Here is a 20,401-nt window from a genome sequence, read left to right on the forward strand (position 1 = left end):
ACCCGCGGGGACACCGCAGACTCCGGGAGCCCTCCCACCCTTCTTGCGCCAGGCCGGGCAGCACCACTTGCTCCCCAGGGGCTCCCGGCTTTGGCCAGTTCTCCCCGGGACCCTGCAGCCCCTCCCTGACTCTGTCTACACAGCACGGCTGCTTCGCTCCATGCAGTCAAGCCACCCAGGCCAGACAAGCCTACTGATTTGACTTTTTGAAACTTCTACAGCAATTACTGTCTTTACTGTTATATTTAAAAATGTATTTACTGTCGGTGGGGAGGTGGTTAGGCTTATTTATTTGATGGAGGCGCTGGGGACGGAACCCCGGACCTCGTGCATGCTGAGCACGCGCTCTACCGCTGAGCTGCACCCTCCCCCGTTACCAGTACCATTACTCAGGACCTCGCGCTTTCTTGTGCTGTTACTGTGTTTTCTCCCTCCATCAGGCTCTGCATTTCCTGGCAGCCGGGACCTTTCTTTGTCACTCCACCGCCCCATCCGACAGACGCTGACCGGCAATCTTACAGAAGACGGCAGGAATCTACAGGGCGTCACTCGTGAGTTAAGAGCAGGACAAGAAAACGGCCACCGTGGTAACTACTGCGCCAGCCGCTGTGCTGAGCAGCTGGCGCACAGGACCACACTCAGTCCTCACGGCACCCCGGGAAGAAGCCTGGCCACCGGCCCTTCGGCACTGATGAAGACACTGGGGCAGAGACGCTGAGTCACTAGCCCAAGGGCACACAGGAGCCACTGGAGGAGCCGGATTTAACAGGGCGCCTGGCGACAGAGCCCGGCTTCCAGTGACCAGGCTTGTGCTGCTCTCAGCAGAAGTCCTTCCAGGACCACTTCACGTTAGTGCAGACTTTCGACGGCTGTAGGACGTATTTATAAGGGTCTCTACCGAGACACGCTCATTCTGCCTCAGGGCTGCTCCAGGAGGCTGTCGCCCCCTCCCTCCCCAGCTCTTACTTCCTGCCGCTCTCAGACAGCCACCCCACGCTGCAGCCCAGCGGTTCCGAAGGATGGCTACAACCCTTCTGCAGCCAGATTTTCAAATAAGTCACCCAGCTCAGAACAGAGCCTGGGAGGAAACGGCACCGAGTAAGTCCTGCTGCGTGAACGCTTCTGTCTCATTTCCGTGTGTTTTGCACTGGGTCGTGATACAACATTACCTTTGACTCTGGAGCAGAGTCACAAAGTCTGAACGTCTACGCCTGGTCCTTACACCACACTTAGCGCTGACACAGCACGTGCATGAGAAGTGGCTGCGAAACGGACAGACCAGTGCGCTCAGCAGACAGAGGGAGGTCACTCTGCGTGGACGCAGGACGAGGACGTCAGGGCTGCGTCCTCGACGACCAGGACTGCGTGAATGAGAGCCAGCAAAGAAAGCGAAGCACAGGAGGGGCCCCGCCTTACCCCTTCGCCCAGGGTACACGTGAGGGTAGTACTCATAGTAGAGATCTGGCTGGTCGAGGTTCCCAAAGGGCTCAAACTCCATCTCAGCATTCTGGAAAAGGCCCAGCTTCACCAGCAGCGCCAGCCTCACAAACCAGAGCTGAAAGCACAAAACAGAACTGAAACAGCAGGTCATCTGTGCATGTCCAGTCAGAGCCGGCCGCCCTCTGTCCCCGTGGTGTCAGAGCTTGGCCCTAACATGGGAGTCCCCCCAGGTTCTGGAGAATCTGGTGGCCTGCATGGCCCTGGGGGGGTCCCCACACAGTGGGAAGCAGAGTCGGAGCACCCCACAGGGAAGGGGGGTTTTAGGACCCTGCAGCGGCTCCTTTTCACCGGAGGCGCCCTGCCCTTCGCAGCCCCGCTCCGCACCCGGCAGTTTCTAGGACTGATGGCCCGCCCGCGTCCCCAGGTGATGGTCAAGCAGAGGTGAGTTCGGGCGGTACCTGCAGCGAGTCGGCTGTGTGGCTGGTGGGCAGCCCGCTCTTGCCATAGCCCTGGCCGTGGGCAGTGAGGAGCCGCCCGCACAGGTCCACCGCTGCTCTCCAGTTCCGGCAGCTCTGCAATACACGGGGATGCGGGGACAAGTGACCGCCTGCCGTGGGTGATGGTGTGGCTGCACAAGGTGAGGCAGAGAGGGCACCGGGCAGAGTGCCGGCTCCCGTGACACGGCTGACGGAACCAGGGAGGGCTCCTGTCGGAAAGCTCCCTCTGCTGCGCCCCCATCCATGACTGCTTTCCTTCTCAGCAAGTGGCCCGGCCTTGTGGGCTGTATCACTTCACAGCCAAGTGCCTGGCCTTCCACTACGTGTGGAACGTGGGTGTCTGCGTCTGTCAGATCTGCATGTGGCTATAAAATGAGTGGTTTTGTAGGTTGATCTCCGATAGCCAAAAAAAGAAAAAAAAAAGAGCAAATGCCACTGTTAGCCTAAAAAATGAGGAAAAACAAGTTTTAAAAAAGAAACAGGTCACAGCAGACAAGGGCCATGACAGCAAGTCACTGGCACGGTGCTGGCAGGCGGGCTGCTACGCCCTCTCTGGAAAGCAACTGAGCGTGCAGCGCCAGGCTCAGAACTGCCCCCACCCTGACCCAGTGCCCTCCTCCTAGGGTTTCTCAGAAAGAAACAGCCCAAGGGGGTTGGTCCAGGACCCGCAGAACCGCAAGCCCACAGTCAGCTCTGCAATCTGTGCTTCTGCGTCTGCAGGTTTAACCAGCAGCGGGTCCCGGAGGGCTGTATCCACCCTCGCGCACTGGACCCCGCCGTCCAAACCCGTCTGCTTATGGCTCATCTACAATGGGAGATTCTGTGGGTATTTGCACACAAATGCGTGTACGTATCCACATCAGAGACGCATTCCACACACACACTCAAATGTTAACAGACAGTGGTCACGCAAACCATTTCTCTTCAGTGCTTCTGAAGTAAGAACACACTGTCTACAAAACGAGGAGACAAAGGCTGTGATCAAAGGGCAGGCCGCACACCTAGCGGAACAGCACTCTGCAGGCGGGACCTTCACGTCTGGTCTGAACGTGGACGATGTGCTCACCCACCTCTGCCCGACGCGAGGACCCTGACTGTCGCCTGATACGCACGGACCAAATTAGCGCCTGTTGAACCAGTACATTGTTTTTGTACCAAGTGCAGATGTGTCCCAAGTACCAAGTATGGCACAAATCACGAGGGAAGAGGGTTTCTCCTGGGGAGGTGGGGGCCCCCAACACTGTACCTCCCTCGTGAGCCCCGCCTGTGAGCTCCCCGACGGACCTCACAGGCGGAAAGGATGCATGCGAGCAAAAATATATTAGTGAGAAAATGTGAGCATGGATAGTTACATGTTTTTGAAACAAATAAGAAATGTTTATTACACAGTAAAGGCTCCTGTCTTATTTTGTATCCACTGTATACAGACACCTACCACCAATAAAACATTTAAATGTGTAATAAAATTATTTGCCAGTACTCTGCAAATATGAAGTGCCCCATAAATGATTAAAAATAGTAAAGGTATCATATATAAAGACCAGCTCTTGCTATGATTTTTATACTAAATTGTGTTTTCTGTATTTCAAACTAGATCACTATTAAAAATGAAGCAAAAACCTACCATCTTTTTCATTTTTTTAAGTAAACGTAGTCTTTAAACAACTGACTCCTCTCCTAACTGGAAGTAGAGAGCAGGACCGTTTCTGCTCCCATGACGTTTTCTTGCAGCAGAATCCCCCGGCGTCTGAGGGTGGCGGGCCCTCTGTATCCATGGGGCTCACAGCCGGGGGTTCAACCAACCCCAGATGGACAATACCCAGGGAAAAAATTCCAGAAACTGCCTAAAAGCGTAACTTGAATCTGCTGCGCACTCGCAAAGATGTCCCTAGCACTTAGATTGTACTGGGTACTGTGCGTGATCTAGAGATGCTTTAAGGTGCACGGGAGGATGTGGGAGCTACATGCAACACCACGCCATTCCACCCCGAAGCCCTGAGTATCTTGGAGTTTGAATCCGCGGGGTCCTGGAACGAGCCCCGACAGACGCTGAGGGTCGACTGCTACAGCAGGTTTACCTGGATAACCGCCTCTCTGGACCACACGTGCTGTTATTCGGTGGCGCCATTTTCTGATTAATATCGAATGCCGTGCAGTCATTTCTAAACACATTGACACTACCCTGGCAGCAAGCTCCCAGGAGTCAGACGGACCTACTTCCTCAGGACAGTTACCAGCAAACAGCCCGTGCAGGGAGTCTAGGCCCCCCGCCCACCCTCGTGGGCTATCTGAGGACTCACTCTGTTCCCCGCTGGCCACTGCAGCTCAGGACCAGCGGGGGCTGGCACAGCGCCTCCAACCTCTAAGTTAGATCTGGATCACCTTCTGGTCTGAGAGAAGAAACAGGGAGAAGAGGAATTTCTCTGCCTCCCCTCCACACGGGAAGTGGGAGAGTCGGGGGCCGGGCAGGGAGGGTGCAGGGACCAATGGGCAGAACGTCCGGGGCTGGCACCTGGTGAGCCTGCTCAAGGTGGATTTTGCTGCCCCGAGTAGTTCCAGGTGTCCAGGGCCCTCCTGACTGCAGAGGGATGGCCGAGGGGCTGCCCGCCCCTCGCAGGCAGATCAAGTGGGCGCGATACAGGCGGCCTCTGCGCCTTGCCACCCTGCTCAGTGCTGTTCTGGACGTTCACCTACACCGATGGACGCGGCTCTTGGGCACGTGTTTAAACTGCTTTGGATGTGAGTGTTTTTAATAAAATTTGTGGCTAATACAAATAAGGCAGCACAAACATTCTTGAACACATCTTCATGCACACGTACAAGAGTTTTATTAAGCATGTGATTAAAAGTGGAATTGTGGTGGGGAGGGCATAGCTCAGTGGTAGAGCATGTGCTTAGCATGCATGAGGTCCTGGGTTCAATCCCCAGTACCTCCATTAAAAGTAACAATAATACATAAATGAACCTAAATACCTCCCCTCCAATGAATAAACATATAAATAGATAAAATTTTTTTTAAAAGGTGGAACTGTCAGGTGGAAGGCAGCACCAGTGTTTATTTTACTGGCTGTTGCTAAGTGGCTCTGCGAGGCAGCCGCTGGGGTCAGGCGCCCCCACGGCACGGGCTGGGACCCGTGCGGCCCTTGCTGGCACTGCTGTTGCCGAGGTGACGGGGACGCAGGGCGGTCTTGTCTCGCTGGACTCCTGCGATCCCAGGGAGGCCGGGCGCTCCTCCAGCGCTTACTGGCTCCCTGGCCCCCGGGAACTGCCTCCTCATCGTTTCCGCCTGTTTTCCTGCTGGGATACTTCTGTTTCTTGTTAACTAGAGGAATATCTTAATTTCAAAATCTCATGTTTTTAATGCTCTTTATGGTGTTTTTGTTACATACAAGTTTAAAATTTCAAAGTAGTCAAGTTTATTGAATTTTCCTGAAGGTTTAGTTTTTGTATCTTGTTTAAGAAAATGCTTCTCACTTCTCTAGCCTGAGTCACTGAGAGTCTCTTCTATTTTCTGAACTGAAAAAACAAATTTCGCTTCAATTCACTTGGAATGTACTTCTGTGTGTTTACAGGTAGCAGTCTTCTTTATTTTTCCCACTTGAACGTGCAGGGAGCTCCACACCCCTCGTCCCTCCATTCATTCCGCTCTCTCCCCAACAATTGCAGCACTGCTCCCCCCACACATGTGCTCCAGGCTCGGCTCCTTCCCACCAGCTCCCCTGTGCCAACGCGGCTCGACCCCGGCTGGGCCCGGAGAGGCTGCACCCGCCCTCGCCTCCGCCCTGCTGCTGTGGCGGGAAGGGGTTCCTGCTTCAGCTTCACGCCTTTCCAGCTTTTGTCCCTGTTTGAGCTTCCAATGAGAAAGCACAGTTGACACCCCTGTCACACGCATCAAGCGTGCATGTGTGTGCATGTGCACACACGCGTGTGCCGGGTGCGGGGTGCCAGGGATCACTTCTGCTGACTCCAGACAGCCTGGTCTCCTGCTCTTCAGACTTGCCCGAGAGGTGGTGCAGAGCCGGCAGGGCCAGGGCCCCTGTTGACGGGAAAACTCAGAGGGGGGACTGGGGCTGCCTGCGCCCCGCTCCCGTGTCCCCGCAGCTCCGGGCGGCTGAGCGGTGAGCCAGGCGGCAGGCCTGCGGGGGGCGGGGGGGTGCAGGAGCGCTAATGCCCGGCACTCCCTGCCCTCCAAGACAGCGCCCTCCGCCCGCAGCCCGCGAGAGCCGGGCCGGGACGCCGCGCTGCCGCTGCTCGACTGTAATACGGGTTTTCTCGGAGTTCCACGCCACCCTGGTCTCACTGCTTTCCACCTCTACTTCCCCTTCCTGGGGGTCCTCCTCTATTTTCCATGTTAAATACCAGAAAGGTTTGTTGAAAGAATTATTTTTAAAATTAAAATTAAATATACCAGGTTAATCTTTAAGTTCTGTGCAGAAAGTCCTATGAAAATCTCAATTACTGTGTATGACCTGTAGAGCCCGAGAATGAAGTTATTCTGACCGGAGAAAATACCTGACTTCAAATAAATATGACTTTTTTTTAAACTAGGAAATAAGATACACGCTCTATTTGAAGAACTAAATGTAGGCATTCCACAGCTTCTTGAAGACGAGAAAAATAGACCAATAAAAATCACTCAAGTAGCTAACAGTATGTGTGTAACTTTTCCTCACCTACGACTCTAAGGAAATCGTTAACACTACATATGACACCACTGGGGTGATTAAAACGTCCTTCTCCACGGGCTGTGACATTCATTTCCCTGGAAATTACAGTCTTTAAACACTCTGACAGTACTTAGGAAATACACTGAGAAACTCTTTCCCAGTCTTAAAGACGAGAGCAAGTATTTTAGGGCATAATTAAAATACCAGGGCAAGGCAATGGTCTTTGTATAAATACACTTCTCACCTGAACTAGGTCTCCCTGCTAGGGCTGGTAACACAATCTCAACTGGCCTCAAGTATTCCCAACGTATGAAAAAATCAAACCACTGTATGTATTTACTAACAATAATAATCAAATTAATAATAATCGAAGGAGGTACAAAGATCACCTGAGAAGAGATTACTTACACTGAGCGCGTGTGGCTTCTCGTGGTCTCTTTAAACTCATCACCACAGAGTCACACTTCGAAAGCCACCTGCCACTCATGACGCTGTACGGAAAACGGCAGCTTCTCGAGCCAAGTGACGGCAGCGACAGCCGCACTCCCACGACAGCCACAGGTGCACCTCCCCGTGTCACTCGGCCGTGGACACGGCTACCCCCCGAGACCTGTGACTTCACTGACGAGCGATGCTGCACACGGATGCTCTAGGGTTAGCTGTTCTCTCTCCCTTTTAGAAACACACTCGCGCACCTCCTTCCTTCGCAGAGACTCCCCCTCGCAGAGGTGATTCCGGGGCCCCTTCAGTGCAACAGCCTCAGCGGGGCACTGCTGCACATCCGCGAAAAATTAAACTTGAACTGGTTCGACGTGTAAAACGTCAGCTACCCACCTACGCAAGTGTTTCTTATTGACCTTTTTGAGGACGTGTGCTTTTGTAACGTAATAAAAGACGCCGATAAAACAGGCAGCTGTGGGGCACACGAGCTCCAGGAGTGTGCAGGCCCCCAGGAGCGCCTGGCCATCCCGTGGCAGCATGTCCGCAGCTCAGTTCCCTACTCCTGTTTCAGGCCAGCGCCTCCGCCTGGGCGTTCGCACTCACTCCTGTAAATGAGTAAGGCAGGGCTCTATGTGTACTGCGGGTGAATCCACTCACTCAGCAACAAATCTTCTACACCAAGTGGAGAAGAGTATTTTAAAACATACATAAAATCATGTAACTCTAGTTATTTTGATGAAGCATATTAATGAAAGTACACACTGCTTCAAGTAAGGTGCTTATCTGAAATAATGCTTTTTAACCCAGACTTAAAAAATACACAGCATATTAACACGATGCCCTTTGCTGTACAGCACTGGTGCCCAATCCAAGAGTCTATTTGTGTTCAAGGACTTTGGACGAGATATTCAAAGTAATTGACTCCAGGGAAAATATTATGAAGGGAGGCAGGACTTCTCAGAAGACAACATGAAAATCAAGTATGTCGTTACTTACAATGAGCTGCTTCAGCCCCACCAGGGACTGTTCTACCGAGCTGGCACTGAGGACCTGTCTCTTTGCTGCAGCTTTTTCGCCCAGGAAGCGAAGCATTAAGTCTTTAACTGCATCTCCCTTGAAAGAATATAAGAAAAATACGTCAGGACAATAAAATGTGACTTAAACTCAGCTAGCCAGAACCCATAACTGACCAAAGTTCCTTTCTTCTCCATTGGTGTGTGGAAGTGCAAACGTGGTTACAGTGCAGGAAAACGTCACTTAACCAGGCGTTCGAGAATTAACCAGACGTTAGTGTCACGACCTTTAATGAAATGCGAGTGTTAGAATGGCTCTTTCCTTCGGGGAGGAGGCAGCAAATCACCGCCGCCTGCACCAGGCTTCCAAAAGAGGCGCAGCAAGCCAGGAGGGGCCCCACCCGAGCAGGAGGTGACACCGGGGACAAGGGGGTGGCGGTCCCCGGGAGAAGCAGCGTGCATGGCTGGCCCAGGGCCCTCTGCCTACCTCCCGTCAGCCTGCCAGCTGGCTTGGGCCTCTGGGAGCCCCGGGGGTAAAGCAGTTACTGGAGGCGAGGCCGCCTTCCTCCCAGCGCTGCACTCACTCCTGAGCAGGTGTTGCACACCCCTGTGGCCAGGCCCTCCGCCCGAAGGATTGGGGCCATGTTAGAGCCGCCGAGTGAGACGAGGCTGAGTGAGTGTGTGGAGAGGGGCAGAAAGGCAAGGCTGGGCCAGAGGGACCATCAAGGGACCAGGAGGAACCCGGGCAGGAGCCTCGGACAGAGGCCCAGGAGCTCAGCAAGGGTCCTTGTGGCTTAAGACGGAAGGTGGAGCCTGCCCCCCAGAGCTGGGAGCCAGCCAGTCCCCTGGCCCAGCGCAGGGTCCCCGGACGGAAGCGAGCAGAGAAAGCTGAGAGCCGTGGAGACCCGTGGGCCACGGTGCCGCTTGGGGGCCGAGCCCTGGGCTAAGCTCAGCACGGGGAACAGGCCCCATGGCCCAAGGCCACCATTGTCAGGCCCACCCACTGAGAGGGGTCGTGGGGCACGGGGCCCCAAAGCTGAGTGGTCCAGGCCCAGGACAGACAGCCGTGATGGGAGGAGGTCTGAAGCACCCTGTCCCTTTAGGATGCACAGCCGGGAAAGCCGCCGAGCAGTCACTGGAGTGCGAGCTGGCCTGGCCTTCCCTGACCTGCCCTCGAGGTCCTGCGGGCGGCAGGCCCAGCCACTGCATCCAGCTGCTGGCAGAGGCCCTGATCTCCCTGTTGAGCCGCCCGAGAAACAGAACTAGGCCAACCTGGGGAGGTGGGCAAGGAGGCCCGGATCTTCCATCCCTGAGCGGAGGCCTCTTTTCAGCACGGGCAGCGCAGCGGACACCGATTCTGCGGGGAACGCAGGTGCGCATGGTGACAGAGGACGTGCCCTGCAGACGCTGCGACCAGCCAGGGCCTTCCTGCTGGTCCCTCCTCGGGAAGAACGAAGGAGCAGCAGTCTGCCCACACGCAGGGCCACCTGATTCCTCCTCGCCATCTGCGGGGTGACACGTAAACACCACCACCACGGGGACGTGCGAACTGGAGGCGCACGGCCGCCACGGCAGGGGAGGGAAGGCAACAGCCTGCGGTCGTGCTCTCGCTCTGGTCTGGCCCTGGGCGCCAAGCCTGGTGCTCAGAGGCCAAGCCACACCTCCTACACGAGGGCAAGGATCTAGAAGCTGCAGATCGATTATCTTCTGCTCTCAGAGAGTAAGGTGAACCACTGAAAGTGCCAGGACCACAGCAGGGCTCACTGAGCGAGGAGGGAGAATGAAAGGGCAGGAGGAAGCGGGCTCGGCCACGCAGCCCCACGAAGCTCGGCACGAGCACAGCTCCTACCAGACAAAGAGCCTCACTGGGGCCAGAGGGGCCGCGACCAGGAAAGGGCAGAGCACATCTCAGTGCCGCGGGGCGTGCCCTGTCTAAGCCCTTGGTTCCTGCGACGCTCTCAGTTAATTAGACCGCACCGCAAAGATCCCCTGCCCTTTAAAGTCCCTTTAAACATTGGCATCGGCACAGGGGGCTCCTGAGACAGGAGCACGTGCAGGTCTGACAAGCGCCTCGCCCCTGAAGCCCAGGGACGGCACGAGGCGTCCTAGCAAGGCCCGGCTCTCGCCGCGTCTCTCTGTGGGAGGCAGTTCTGACGCGGGGCCATGCGTCTCTGATGCAGGTCCTCTGAGGCTCCTGGGACGGGGGTGGGGGGAAGCCTCCTCCCAGGATGTTCTGAGAGCTGTGCTGTGGCCCCTGGGAAGGGAACCACCTAGAACCCAGGATCCCTTCAAACTGGCGGACCTCAGGGTTTGCTCCAGGGGAATGTGGGAGACAGCACGTGACCGATCAGGGCCCAGGGGCTGGCGCGGGGAGGACGCCCGCTCCCCGTCAGGTGCTATGGAAGAGCGAGCAGCTGGATCTCAGCCGGCAGAGGGCGGGGGGCTGCCCCCTCCTGCAGCGCAGGGGTGGCTCTAGCAGAGCCTGCAAGCGTTTAACGGACGAAGACAAAGCAGAGCCCAGAGCAGCGGACTCAGCATGGGCTTTACGTTGGGTCAGGGAGGCCCGGCAACAGGCGTGTCACGGGCACGGTGCCGAGACAGCAGCAGGCACCTGCCCCAGGTCGGGCCGAGCGCCACCTCGGTTCCCTTGGGGACACGCGGCTGTGCATCCTGGGGCGCTCTGTCTGCTTCCTCCCGGGGAGTGAAACCACTGGAACCGACAGCATCCGAACAAACCAAACAAAACAAACCCCAAGCTCGAGGTCGCGGGGAAACTGGAGCCTGCATACGTCAGACGGAACGTAAAACGGTGCAGCCCTTCCGGGAGACAGCTTGGATGCTCCTCAAGACATTAAACACAGACTTACTACACAATCCAGCAATCAGCAGACCTGCACACTTCAAGCCCGCATTGCTCAAGGTCAAGCGTATCTGACAGTAGAAAGGAATGGGGCGCCGACGCACGCTACAGCTCGGAGGGCTCTTGAACGTGTGACGCCCAGTGACGGAAGCCAGTCCTGAGAGACCACGACTGTGGGACTCACTCGCATGAAACACCCAGAGAAGGAGGATCCCCAGAGACAAGCAGATTCGTGGTTGCCTGGAGCTGGGGTGCAGTGTGGGGATGGATACTGAATGCAAAAAGGTTTGGGGTTCCTTTTGGGTGATGAAAATGTTCTAAAAATTGTGATGATTGTGCAACTCTGTCAAAAATGCTAAATACCACCGAACTGTAAATTAAATGTGTGAATTGTATGGCATGTGAATTATATCTTGATTAAGCTGCAAAAACAAAACAAATCTAAACCCCTCTTCATATGAAGCCCTCAGGAAATCAGGGCCGACGGGAACCTGTAACAGGTTAAGCTGGCTCCGGGACTGTGGCAACACGGCCCAGGCGGGCCTCTGCAGACCCTCCTGGTCTCACTCACATGTCTCAACTCAGCCACGCATCCCTCCCGTCAGGGACCCAGGAAGGGCAGGGAGGCCCAGGCGTGAGCAGTACCTTCTGCTTCTGTCTGCCACAGAGCAGCTGGCTGTGCTTACTCACCAGTGCAAACACCTGCAACACTGGGGAAAAAAAGGTGAAACATTGTTTTCAGACGCAGAAAAAGGCTGTGACCTGAGAGAAGGGAAAAGATGAGTTGAGCTCTTGCATCCAAAGGCACCTTTTGAGCTCATGCAACTTAATAACAAAGAAAAAACAAACAACCCAATCCAAAAATGGGCAAAAGACCTAAACAAGCAATTCTCCAATGAAGACATACAAATGGCTGATAGCTGCATGAAAAAATGCTCAATATCGATAATTATCAGAGAAATGCAAATCAAAACTACAATGAGATATCATCTCACACCAGTCAGAATGGCCATCATTAAATTAAAAAGTCCACAAACGATAAATGCTGGAGAGGGTGTGGAGAAAAGGGAACCCTCCTACACTGCTGGTGGGAATGCAGTTTGGTGCAGCCATTATGGAAAAAAGTACGGAGATTCCTCAAAAAACTAAAGATAGACTTACCATATGATCCAGGAATCCCAGTCCTGGTCATGTATCTGGAAGAAAACTCTAATTTGAAAATTGAAAAGACACCTGCACCCCAATGTTCATAGCAGCACTATTTACAATAGCCAAGACATGGAAGCAACCTAAATGTCCATCAACAGATGACTGGATAAAGAAGTTGTGATATATTTATACAGTGGAATACTACTCAGCCATAAAAAGGATAACACAATGTCATTTGCTACAACATGGATGGACCTGGAGATCCTCATTCTAAGTGAAGTAAGCCAGAAAGAGAAAGAAAAATACCATATGAGATCATTCATATCTGGAACCTGAAAAAAAAAAAAAGACACTAATGAATTTATCTACAAAGCAGAAACAGACTCACAGGCATAGAAAATGAACTTACGGCTATGGGGAGGAAAGGGGTGGGAAGGGATAAACTAGGAGCTCGAGATTTGCAAATATTAATTACTATATATAAAACAGATAAAAAAAAAACCAAATTTCTTCAGTATAGCACAGGGAACTATAAGATCTATTCCATATCTTACAGTAACCTATAATGAAAAAGCATATGAAAACGAATATATGTATGTATGTGTCACCAGAAATTGACACATTGTAACTGACTATACTTCAATTAAAAATTTTTTTTAAAAGGGGCACTTTTTGGACCACAGTGCAGGAGTGTGTGAACTTGCTGAGTGGGAACTGGCTGGGAGCTGGAGAAGGTGGGGTGCCTGGAATTTGTAGGTCAGAGCACTAGGCAGGAGGGAGCCATGCAAAGGATGGGCCTGCACCCTTGCGTGGGAGTCCTTGAGTCTCCTGTTGAGTAGTGAGCGGTGCATGCTCAGGGTGGAAGCTCTGGGGGGAGACGGGAGGGATGACGGGTGGGGCGGTGAGCTACAGGGGCTGGGAGATGTCGAGCCCAGGACAAGCACTAGGAGCGCTCTCAGACGCAGAGGCTCTCAGTACAGCCGGCAGAAGGGTCAGCCGAGAGTAAAAGCTACTCTTAGCTCACCCTGAAAAGCTTAACAACAAACCTGAAAAGGGTCAGACAAATCTGCCTACAACATGCCTGCCGGAGCAAAGTGTAAGTCTTTTTGACAGAAGGTGGCAAAATACAGACATGCAACAATATGAAATCCACAATATCCAGCCTCTAATCAAAAATAACTAGACGTGAAAAAGCAGCCACACGCGACCCGTAACCAAGAGACAGATCCAAATACAAACAGACCCTGAAATTGCAGATGGAATTTTCACAAGAAAACCATAAGACAGCTATTATAAGTGTGCTCAAAGATCTAAAGTAAAACTTGAACACAATGGAGAGAGAAAAATATATAAAGAAGAACCAAATGGGAATTCTAGAGACAAAAAAACATGAAAACTTTACTGACTAGCATCAACTGCAAACTACAAAGTGCAGAAGGAAAGATAAGTGAACTTAAGGACACAACAGATTTCTCAACTTAAGTACAAACAGAAAAAAGATTAAAAAACACACGAGAAACGAGACCTCTTTGGCATATCAACTAGTACATGAAAGGAGAGGAGAGAAAGTGAAAACCAGAAAGGCTAAGCGAGGAACTAACGATCAAAAATGTTTCAAAACTGATGAAAATGATAAATTCACAGAGCCAGCAGGGTCAACGAATCCTAAAAGAGACAAACACAGAAGAAAACCACAAGAAGGCACGTGAGAGTCAAACTGCAGAAAACCAGGGATAAGACCCTAAAAGCAGGCAGAGGGGAACGTAGGTCAGGCACAGAGGCGCAAAGCTAAGACTGCCACAGACGTCACCTGAGCGACGACACCGAGCAGGGGAGGATGCAAGGGCATCTTCAAGGTGCTGGCAGGACAAAGCTGCGCCAGCCGGGAAGTCCATGTGTGGTGAACAGACCGCATTTCCAGCAGAAGGAACCTCGAACAAGGAAGAGGAAGTAACTTTCTCAGACTCAAAGCTGAGAGAACCTGTAGCCAGCAGACCTGCGGTGACTGGTACGTCTTCGGCCGTCTGCGGGTTTCCAGCACAAGGACTTAGATCAGCCCAGGATGGGGGCTTCCCCAGACTGCATGGGCTTCCCCGACGGGATTCCTGCCAAATCCAAACTGCAGGAAAGGTGAGGAGAGGAGAGAATTGGGGAACGGGGTCAGACGGGGTGGTGGAATGGCCCAGCCTCAAAGTCTATAGGTGGGGTTCCTAGATCCGCTGGCACCGGCCAGGGTGCGCGGAGGCCCCAGTCCCCTCATCACCTGGACCAGCGAGACGCTGCTGCCTCTGTCTGTCTCCTTCTCTCCCCTCGCCCACCCGCCTTCCATCCCTCTTTCTCTCTTCAGTGAACAAGCTTCATACACGCATTCTCCAACTTCCATTCTTCACTGGTTCTGAAAATTTCCGAACTACCGTTTCCCCACAAACTTTTCCACTTACTTCTTTAAGAACACAGACCATCCAAAACTCTAATTAGTCAAAAATGCCAATGTTCCCCTGCTGATGCCACCGGGTGGCCGCAGCGTTACACGCTCGTCTTCACCGTCCCTAACTTAACCCAGAGACTGTGTACGAGAAACGTCACAGAGAAACAACTTCATGCTTTTTACTTTTCAAATTTTACCCCGTAGGAAGGCATTTTTAACTAGGCACCCACAAAGGAGCAACGTGGGAACATTTCAATGCAAGTGTTTCAGAAAGGTGACTTTGAACAACGTTGTGGCAGTCACAGTGGCACAGTGAGAAACCTGCTAACAGGTAAATCCAGCAAATGGCTGTCTGATATCCTAAGAGCCTGGTGCACATGGAGAGTCAAGAGATGTGCTCCACCAAACTTAAGTCCTCTGCAGACAACAGCACTTCCAAGGTCCACCGCACAGGTTTTCTTTTCTATCCTGGGAACGAAAGGTCCCTTGAAGGACAATGCACAACTGAAGAGACACAAGTGAAGAAACATCCAGCTCGCTGGCTGTACGAGAAAGTCAAGGTATTTGGGGGGCTACTCTTAACCCGTATTCCAGTTCACTGGGTTTCCAGAACAGCCGCTGTGAGCTGCACGAGGAACGGAAGGCACTGCCTTAGGACCCAGAGGAAGCGAAAAGGAAAGGCACCGTCTCCTGGTTGTGCTCACATGCAACGGGCCTCCCCAGCCGCTGGCTGACTCCGGGATCCCTCCTTACTTTCACCTGGAACTGGGGAGGTGAGAAAGGATGCTTTAACGCCACAGAGGGGCTGGCCCAGAGCCCACGCTTTTCACAGGAAGTTTTAAACTAGCACAGCCGGCCGGCACCTGTGTCTCTCAATGTGCGAACCACCGCCTCCCGGGTTTCACTGTGCGACACCACCCAGCCACCGCGGGACACACAGCACTCCTGCCCGTCCACTGGTGTCCTGTGCTCAGCCCAACCTTTCGGGAACTAAAGTGAAACACCTCTACACATTTCCAAAGGCACCGTAGGACCCCTGGGCCCCAACACTCCATCGGGAACCGCTGGGCCAGATGCACTGACGTTAAAGGAGCTTAAGAGCAGAGTTCAAAGACCCCAGGAGGGAGGAAGGGAAGAAACGTGAAGCAGAGCACCAAGGCCGCCTCCTCGGGGAGTAGGGGTGGGGGCAGGGCTGGGGTGGGGGGACAGATGAGGATTCAGTGAAAATCCTAACCATCAAATATCCCCTGAAATCAGAGTCCATAACTGGGGTTCACTGAAAGACCCTGCAAAAGTAAAACTGACGTTCGGTGTTACTCTGGGTAAAAGGTAGTGAGGATGCCGAGGGCAGTGCCTGGTGAACAGCAAGCCTGCAGGGAAGACGGTTAGAGGGGACACGCCAAAGGCACCGGCACGCGAAACATCCGGAACCTACAGGCTCACACCTGAGTTACTGGGAACGGCGACCTGGCCTCTCTGCCCAGCAGCCACCCTCCTGTCCACAGACTCCAGCCCCTGGACCAGCCCTTCCCTATGCCGGGCTTTCGGACCTGGCCCTGTGTGCGGGGATGGGAACTCCTTCCCCGGAGGCGACGGCAGGGCCTCCCTCAGTTTCTGGAGGAGAGACAAACGCAGGACACGAGGTCAGCACATGGCGTCCCAGAAACTGCTGATCCCACCCGTAATCTCGGTGTGATGAGCCATGTCTGATGTGCAAATGAGCCAACCTCCTACGGATGCATACGGGTACCTAGAGAAATCCGTGTCACACTGTGCATGCTACGTGCTGGCTTATATCCGGTTTTTAACAGTAAAACAATAAAACGAACAGTAAATGTAATAATAAAAACGAGCCTCATTAAATACTTTCCTATAACGTCACTTTTACTCCCCATGTAACTATCCCCCTGCAAAGGTGAGCTGCCAAACGTACGCAACCAGCCTCCTGACGGTGGACTTTCAGACAGTTTCTGACTCTCTGCAACTATGAGCCTCACTCTGACGGGCGTCCCCAACGCTGGTATTTGTGCATCAGTGAGATTATTTCCTTATAAATAATTCCTAAGGGCAGGCTTTCTGGGTCAAAGGGCACGCACCTTTGGATGTGCATTTTACAACTTCACTTAAGAAAGTTTGTACCAAATTATGTTCCCTCCAGGGCTGCCTGAGACAGGCTAGTTTCCCACACCCTAACAAACGTAACATAATCACAAATGAATGAGACAATAGAAAGTGAAATTAACTTTACATTTTTGATCACTGGTAAGATTGAACTTTTTAATGTTGATATTTACTATATATAACATTTATATATTTTAGCAATTATTTTGAGGGGCCATTCTTTTTTTTAACTGAATCTGTAAGAAATCTTTCTACATCAAGCATATTACATGCAATGAAATCCCTACAAAAAAGGGATGGGAGATTTATCATTCACTGGAGCTGAAATGGCGCAAATAAACTGGCCACATGAAGTTCAGAGCTCCCTCAGAGAGCTGTGAGGCGACTGCCCTGCTGGTACATATTCCTAAGACTCTAATACCTTGCATGGGTTACCTCAGAGAAACCACAGTGCTCCGAATTACCTGGTGACACCATTACATACATTCTCATGTCAGAATCTTAGGAATTGCTGAAAAATAAGGGGTTTTCGATCCTTGAAAGGTTTTACACATACACACACACAACATAGATACAGATGGAAAGGAGTGGGCTGCGGACGCGGGCTCACCCACTCACCGGGAAGGGTCCCGCCAGCCCACACCTGCTCTGAGTCCCTCCGCTCTCACCTGGATGTTGTCAAACTTGAGGCCTGGCATGGTGAGGTCCTCCTTGTCCACGAACACCGTGCTGTACTGCTGGGTTGCCACTGAAATCAGGACCTTCCTCGTCGCCTCCCCGGGAAGCCAGGCGTCGTTTCTGCGGTCCATCTCACTCATGCTCAGGGCGGTGGCAAAGGGGTCCTCGCTCCCTGCAAACACAGCCTGGATCTGCGAAAACGGTTTTGGAGACTGGGGAATTTCTAGAGAAGCCGTGGAAATGCCAGACTCTGATCTTTCCATCCCTGGGGAGTAGGAAGCAGAGCCCGGGGAGTTTTCTGCCCCCGGAGTGGCAGCGAGTGAAGACAAGTTTTCCGGAACCGAAGAGCCGGCGTTGGGATTACTGACGGAGATGAACGTGGAAGTTGTGAAGGAGTCAAAGAAGTCGGAGGCCAAGGAGTTAGTGCTGGCCGTATCTCCAAAAAACTTACTCAGGCTGGGGCTTGGCTGGACCACCTGCGGAGGGGTCCTGGGCGCTGCCTCGCTCGCGCCGCTGAAACTAGGAGATTTCACCATCTGGGACTCGAAGCCATCGCGCAGGGACGGGGGCTGGGAGCCGGCGGGCTGTGGCTGGCTGAAGATGGTGCACACGGGCACGGGCTCGTCCCTGGGTGGGGGCTGCCGGGGGCACGCGCCCGCCGCCACACCCCCCGGGGGCGCCTCTCCTGCCCCCGGGCCCGAGGCCCCCGCACCTCCGCTCTCTGAAGCGGGCAGGTCTTCCACTTCTTCTTGCTCTGGGTCTTCCTTCAGCGACGCTCTGCTGTCGGGGGTCACGTCCGAGACATCTCTGGGTGTGTCCTCTCCATCGCTTCCAACGTCATCACTTGGAGTGTCCAGTGCTCCCTTGTCTATGACGTCCTCCAGCGTGGGGCCTGCGGTCCCTCCGGCGGGCTCCATGACGTCCTGCAAACAGCCTGGGTCGCCCGCGTCGTCCTCGCTGTTGCTGGGAGAGTCGGAGATGAGGACGCTCTCCATCAAGTGCTCGTTCAGCTTGTCCCCGAAGTGGCTAGAGTCTTCCGACACGGGCTCGTTCTCTTCAGACCCAAACTCGTCCCCACCGAGGTCAATGGTCTCCTCGTGGTACAGGAGCTGCCCCTGCCCTGCCCCAGGCACCTGCGGAGGGGTGCTCTCGGCTGGCCCCTGGGCTGGACTGCTCCACTCCGGGCTGCTCGGGTCAGCACCCTCAGCGTTCTCCATGGTCGCCTGAAACAAAGACAAGCAGCCGTTAGTCTCCTCAGCTTTCTGTCTCAGCTACTGTTAAGCTGGTTTTGTCTTATTAACATTGTTTTTTATTTATAAAAATGAAATCATGTCATTATAACGGTGCAATGTGTCATTATTTGTTCAAATCCACAGACTGCATGACACCAAGACTGCACCATGGTGTAAGCTATGGACTCTGGGTGATGACGTGTCAACGCAGGCTCATCAGCTGCAACACGGGGGGGACGTGGCCAGCGGGGGAGACTGCACCATGTGAGGGCAAGGGCGTCACGGGAAATCTCTGTACCCTCTGCTCCATTTTGCAGTGAATCTGAAACTGCTCTAAAAAATAAAAGTCTATAAAAAATGTTTATCGGTGTACCGGCTATATGTTCAATGGTTTAAAATTCGATAGCCTCCATTTCTCCAGCCGTTTATTTATTTTTTGGTAAAAGACACATCGCACATCTATCATCTTTGTCATTTTCAAGTGCACCGTTCAGCGGTATTAATTACATTCACTTTGTTGTGCACCCATCATCTCCATCCATCTCCAGAACTCTTCTCCACCTGCAGAACTGGAACTCTGCACCCAACAAACAATAACTCCCAATTTCCTCCCCCAACCCAGCCCCTGGCAAGCACCATTCTGTGTCCATCTCTCTGAATCTGGCTACTCCAGGGACCTCACGTACGTGGAATCACAGGGTGCTTGTTCTTTGGGGTTCGGGTTATTTCGCTTAGCATGCCCTCGAGGCTCACCCACGTTACAGCATGTCAGAATCTCCTCGTTCATAAGGCTGAGAAATACCCCATTGTGTGTACATACACATTTGTTTATCAGTTTATCTGTTGATGGTCACAGGTTACTTCTATCTTTCGGCTGCTATGAAAACAGCTGATAAGAACATGGGTGTACAAGTATCTCTTCGAGACCCTGCTCTCAGCTCTTTTGGGCAGACGCCCAGGAGTGGGATTGCTGGATCATTCATATGGCAGTTCTGTTTTTAATTTTGTGAAGAACCACCCAAACTATTTTCCACTGGTTGTTTCCATTTCCCATTCCAAGAGGGTACAGGAGTTCCAATTTCTCCACATCCTTTCCAGCACCACTAATTTTCTGTCTTTTTGATAGTAGCCATCCTGATGGGCGTGAGGTCTCAGCCTTTCAAACCCTACTTACTCCTAAAGACACACTGCAGTCCACACTCGGCCTGAAGCCTTCCCAAGACACTGCAGCCTACAATCACCCTTCCATCCTCCTGAGCGCGTAACGCTGTTTGCTTAGCTCCGGGAATCTGAGACAGTGAGGCGGCGTGAGCAGGAGCAACAGCAAGGACAAACCAAGCTCCCCGAGGTGAAGCTGAGGCACCGAAACGGGAGGGCATTTGTGGCACTTGCTACGTCCTGACGCTGGGCTAAGTGCTCTTCCTTCCCGACCCTCTGACAGCCCCGTGGAACGGCTGCTGTCACGTGCTTCACGGTGCAGCGAGGAGCCTGAGGCTCAGACAGGAGTGGCGCCTGCCCCCGATCACACCGCGGGTGGGCTGAGAAACCAGGACCAGTCGAAGCTGAAATGTTGGGTTGACGCTGGCAGGTGGAGGCCACAGAGTGAAACAAGGACTCTGAACCCTAAAGCAGTATTTGTTCCTTTCCGCGAAGAGCTTCCAGGAGCAAAAGTTACGTGCATAGTTCTCCTCTCGTAGTGAACAAACTCAAGTAAGGAGACAAGGACTATGATGCAAGATGTGTGTTTTTCCAGAAAAAAACACTAGTGACTTTCAGCTGATCTCTGGGTAGGATTCCTTTTCTTCTCTCTGTCAACACTTTCATCACAGTCTTCGAAATTCGCTGTCCTTCCCTTTTACGGCTGGAGCACTCGAA

The 20,401-nt window shown here is 52.9% G+C and overlaps 1 protein-coding gene across 3 annotated transcripts in view; it reads right to left on the bottom strand.

Moving 5' to 3' along the window:
- The window catches only part of TRAPPC12 (trafficking protein particle complex subunit 12), a 51,429-nt gene that overhangs the window by 24,661 nt on the left and 6,367 nt on the right, over positions 1-20,401 (bottom strand). For all 3 annotated transcript variants that reach the window (XM_072938267.1, XM_072938265.1, XM_072938266.1), the window contains exons 2-5: positions 17,285-18,517; positions 8,042-8,158; positions 1,899-2,012; positions 1,417-1,555 (exon numbers count right to left, since the gene is read on the bottom strand). In XM_072938267.1, coding sequence (XP_072794368.1) covers positions 1,417-1,555; positions 1,899-2,012; positions 8,042-8,158; positions 17,285-18,517 — 1,603 coding nt within the window. The remainder of the gene's footprint in view (positions 1-1,416; positions 1,556-1,898; positions 2,013-8,041; positions 8,159-17,284; positions 18,518-20,401) is intronic.

The sequence above is a fragment of the Vicugna pacos genome, chromosome 15, assembly GCF_048564905.1.
Source record: "Vicugna pacos chromosome 15, VicPac4, whole genome shotgun sequence".
In the NCBI taxonomy this organism is placed as follows: domain Eukaryota; kingdom Metazoa; phylum Chordata; class Mammalia; order Artiodactyla; family Camelidae; genus Vicugna; species Vicugna pacos.